The 4570-nt window shown below is 36.1% G+C and overlaps 1 protein-coding gene across 1 annotated transcript; it reads left to right on the plus strand.

Moving 5' to 3' along the window:
* Positions 1-663: 663 nt before the first annotated feature.
* Positions 664-4570, plus strand: LOC132156566 (urokinase-type plasminogen activator-like). Its single transcript, XM_059565523.1, has 11 exons — positions 664-811; positions 1790-1883; positions 1994-2036; positions 2162-2297; positions 2412-2509; positions 2598-2642; positions 2776-2953; positions 3395-3546; positions 3629-3769; positions 4106-4254; positions 4371-4570. Exons 2-11 carry the CDS (start codon positions 1827-1829, stop codon positions 4566-4568), a joined length of 1197 nt encoding a protein of 398 aa, XP_059421506.1. The 5' UTR covers positions 664-811; positions 1790-1826; the 3' UTR covers positions 4569-4570.

Consider the following 4570-nt stretch of genomic DNA (forward strand, 5'->3'; position numbering starts at 1 on the left):
AGATCTCACAGGATGAAATCCAGCTAAAACTGAGGAGTATAATACTATGATTAACCGTCTGAGATTGAGAAAAATGTTTTCAAGAATTACATAAAAGCCGGGGATTTCATCTTTATAATGAATCTGGCATGCAAAATGTGGCACGCATGCGGGCAGAGAGTAAAATCACATACGTGAATGATTTCAGATGTTAGGAAACAATGAAGAAATGTGATTTCATCATGTCACATCTGTGGTTTTAAAAATAGACTGTCTGGGTTAAAATTGACAGACAGCAATGAATCACCTAGCTGTGCGTGACAAGAACAACACACATCTATTTTGATATTAATCTGAAGATCCAGTTTTTTTATATTAATTATAATATTAACTATTAACTATACCTCAACAACATATAAACTATTAATACTAGTCAGAAAACACTACTTTATGTATGTAATCATTTATTTTATCATAGCATGTTGTGACATGGCCACTGCAATGTAAAACCACATTGATTGTCATTGCTTCAGGGGCAAAATCCCTATTAGGAATATTTCCCCTTTTTGCCAGTGTTTTATGTATTAGAAAAAGAGAAGAGGTCTTGAGCAATTTAGCATGAGTCACATTTTGAGCTTCCGCGACTATCTCATTGTTTGGTGCACAGCGCATGTGCCAGTTTGCCTGAGGCCAGGCCCCCTCAGCCAATCACAGCCTCGGCACTCGTCACATAAAGCGAAGAACACTAACAGGCACATGACAGCAAGTGCTCAGGAAGCCCAGTGCAGCTCTACACTGCAAACAAATAAGCAAATCAACTACTATCAGCAAGGTAAGCACCAGATACACTTTTTCTGGATCTGCTTTGCTTTCATTCTTTTACATTTGCATAATGTGCCTTTATTGCTTTTTTTCATTGTCTTGATTTATACATAATGCATGTGGGAATATGAATGAATTAGAATTACATTTAAATATGTTTATCTTACCCTTTTGCACATAAAACAATGCTGATTTTGGGTTCCACAAAGAACATTTCAATGAAAAGTTCTTAAAAGAACCATTTTAGTCTTAGTGTGAGGAATCATTTAATAAGTTAAAGAACATTTTTTCATTGCAAAGGACCTTTAGCCCAATGGAAACAATGGCTGTTTAAGGTCTTTTATAGAACTTTTATTTTTATGATGTTATAAGTGCACTAAGGATATTTAAGGATACAAATATAATGAATCAATTTGGCTTCTGTACATATTATAGTAACATGCCTGAAATGTGCTAAGAATTTATTCAAAGGTACTTTAGGAGTTTCATAAGTGATCAATAAACTATGAAAATGAATAAAATCAATGAGTTGTATGAAAAAAAATGATCAATGGAGTTATTCTGAAGATTTGTGCTACCTCCCATTTAAACAGTTGGCAGCATAATTCAACAGCGAAAAATGCTACCTATCAGATTTTGCTTTCATCATGATATTAATGTGTTGTGAGGCTTTATTAAAGTGAACACCTACCCCAAACCTGAACCTTCCCTTACAGTATTAAAAATACAGTGTTGGTAGCATAATTTGATAGCACTATTTGTTAGAACCCTGGGCTTATAGTACCATCATATGCATGCTTGCTTCTAATCAGTGCTTGCAAATTCATATGATTTTCTTGGCAATGCTTCTTTATTTATTTGTCAACTTTAAAAATGCTCCTGTTTAGCGTAACTTGAATTCCTCCTGTTTGTGGTGAGAGAGCATGTGCCCTCTCTTTTAAAGATGTGTCTTATGATTATATAGCTCACTTCTTCAAATATATTTTAGGATCTCCAAAAAAGGAAAACATTGGTTTGCGGTCAAGATGAAGTGTATACTTAGGATATTACTGCTGGCATGCGCCCTGTACTTTATTGAAACAGTAAGTGGAAAAACTGCAAAAAAAAGTCAAAATGCATACTTCCTACAAAAGGTCTTTAAATAGAATTAACATTTTTACCCACACAGCTAATATTAATATTTCTGTTTTAGACTAAAAGCCCTAGGAAAAAATACACTTCTACTAAAGCAAAAGGTAAATTCTTTTTTGATTTTGTCATATTAGATTAAAGTTTTTCATTAATATGCTATTTGGTTATGGTTGTAGTTTTAGCCTGTGAATGTACAGTTTAGGTTTAATAATGACTTTTCTCTTCACAGATAATTGCATACTTGATGGAAGCGAGGAGAGCAAAAACGAAGTGTCAATGACAGTCAGAGGACGGACTTGTGTATCATGGAATATATTATCAAGGAAATACCCCTCCTTCCATAACTGCAATCATAACTACTGCAGGTATTTATATTTAGATTTTCTGTTGCCCATTAATTGAGAGTAAAAACTGAGATTAAAAACACTTTATTGCGGGATTTCTAAAAAGTCTAAGACCTCTGGATTTTGCTTTTTTAGGAATCTAGGTAACAAGATTCAGCCATGGTGCTTTGTAAGGAAAGGAAATTATTATGTGCGGGAATACTGTGACATTCCCCACAAGGAAATGAAACCAAGTAAGTAGAAGTCCATCTCTTTTGATTATTTAAGTCAAGGAAATATTGATGGCAGTTTGATTAATAAGACTTACATTTGCTTATGCAGCCACCACGAGTCCACCCACATCTGACCAACCAAAGCAAGACACAGGTGAGGTTATGATTGATTTACTTTTTATCGCCCATTCTAAACAAAAATCATTTAGTAGCATCCTCGACTAGGATCTGTTCACAAAGCCTAGAAAATGACCTCTCCTCACAGACTTCATGTCTTCATTATTCAGAATCAACCTGTGGGGAGCGACGCTTGAACCGCATTACAAAGATAATAGGAGGATCAAGGTCAACTGTTGAGTCACAGCCTTGGATGGCAGCTATCTTCAAAGGAGAGGGATTCGTTTGTGGAGGAACTCTTATTGCTTCATGCTGGATCCTCACTGCAGCCCACTGCTTCCCTGACGGGTATGTCAACCTGTTGTTAATGGAAGTAATCAGCCAATGCACAGTCTGCTCTGGGGTCTGGGTCTTTTATCACTCTGTCAGCTTTATTTTGCAGTAATGACTTGCTGGCAACACATTATCCTGCTTATTACTCATCAAATATTATCTTAAAAATGTTTCACTAATATCATTAACTAAGATGGTGCCAAAATAGCAGTAAAACAGTCTAGTTGGTAACTTGCATGTAGCTCGGAAAGAACATTTTGTTAATAATGCAACAATTTGTTGGTAGCCAATTGCAAATGGATAAGTTATTATCCAGTTAATATGAAATGTCATACAAATGATCAGCATCAAGTATTCCAAAGGGCCGTGTAATAAAACAGCTTAATGCAGTTAATGTAGTCTCATTGCATTGTGGTATAAAATGTCATATAATTTGAATTTCTTTGCTTTAAACAGTAAGAGAACACGCATAATGAAATATTCGGTCTATCTGGGAAAGAATGCCATCAACGAAACCGACACTGTCAAAGAACAGCAGTTCAACATCAGCGAACTTGTGCTCCATGAGGACTATAATTACACAGCTGAAGACTTTAATAACGACATTGGTATGTTTGCTTACTATCTGATTATTCCAGCAATTATAAGAAGAGTGCATGAATAATAAGTAGTGCAAATTCCTTCCTTTAGCTCTTTTGAAGATAGCGGACAGCAGTGGACAATGTGCAGTGAGGACAGACTATGTGAGAACCGCCTGTCTTCCCCCTTTCCAGCAGATGCTTCCCACAGGATTCTACTGTGAGATTGCTGGCTATGGAAGACATCAAAAGGGTAAGATGACACACACTGTATGCTAAGCTAGATAGTGTATCCAAGAATAATAACAATGATCATTTTCCTACGACAACAAGATATGAGGGCAACATGGTGTGTCCATAAAGTTGACCTATGATATGAAATATAACAAACTTGAACATCCTATGATTATGACACGACATACTGTACTTGATCTCTTAAAAAAATCTAACTGAGAATGTAGCTGGACAATTTAGTAATCAAGTCATTTTGTCAATCTGGACGTCATGTTGAATGGCAGGACAAGAACTGTAATATTTGAGATAAACAGAAAAGTCATCAGTGTTTTTTATCTGTTTTTCTTTTGTTAAGGTGGCTTTAAGTACTCTCGATATCTGAAACAGGCTCAAGTGAGGCTTATTTCCCAGAATGCTTGCCAGAAAAAGTATTACAGCAAGGAAGAAGTCAATGAAAACATGTTGTGCGCAGCTGGTAGAGAGTGGGAGGAAGATGCTTGCCAGGTAAACCGCATGATTTCACTGATGATTGATAAATAATACATTTGGCATAGGCAAGTGACAATATCTTCATAAATCTGTGAGAAATACAAATCCGAATGTTTTTTTTCTGCTTTCAGGGTGACTCAGGAGGGCCTCTGGTGTGTGAATTAAATAACACCATGTTCCTATTCGGTATCATTAGCTGGGGAAAAGAATGTGCAAAAAAGTTTAACCCAGGAGTTTACACAAAAGTCACCAATTACAATAACTGGATCTCACAGCATACTGGTTTACCCAAATATACAGCAGGCTCCAGGTATCCACAAAAGGACTGATT

Source organism: Carassius carassius, chromosome 14, assembly GCF_963082965.1.
Source record: "Carassius carassius chromosome 14, fCarCar2.1, whole genome shotgun sequence".
NCBI classification, from domain to species: Eukaryota; Metazoa; Chordata; class Actinopteri; order Cypriniformes; family Cyprinidae; genus Carassius; species Carassius carassius.

Excerpts from the sequence above, each read along its gene's own strand:
- LOC132156566 (XM_059565523.1), top strand. The coding sequence starts at position 1,827 with ATGAAGTGTATACTTAGGATATTACTGCTGGCATGCGCCCTGTACTTT. Across the intron at positions 2,643-2,775 it reads CCAACCAAAGCAAGACACAG|AATCAACCTGTGGGGAGCGA; the intron begins GTGAGGTTATGA and ends TTCATTATTCAG. Across the intron at positions 3,770-4,105 it reads CTATGGAAGACATCAAAAGG|GTGGCTTTAAGTACTCTCGA; the intron begins GTAAGATGACAC and ends TCTTTTGTTAAG.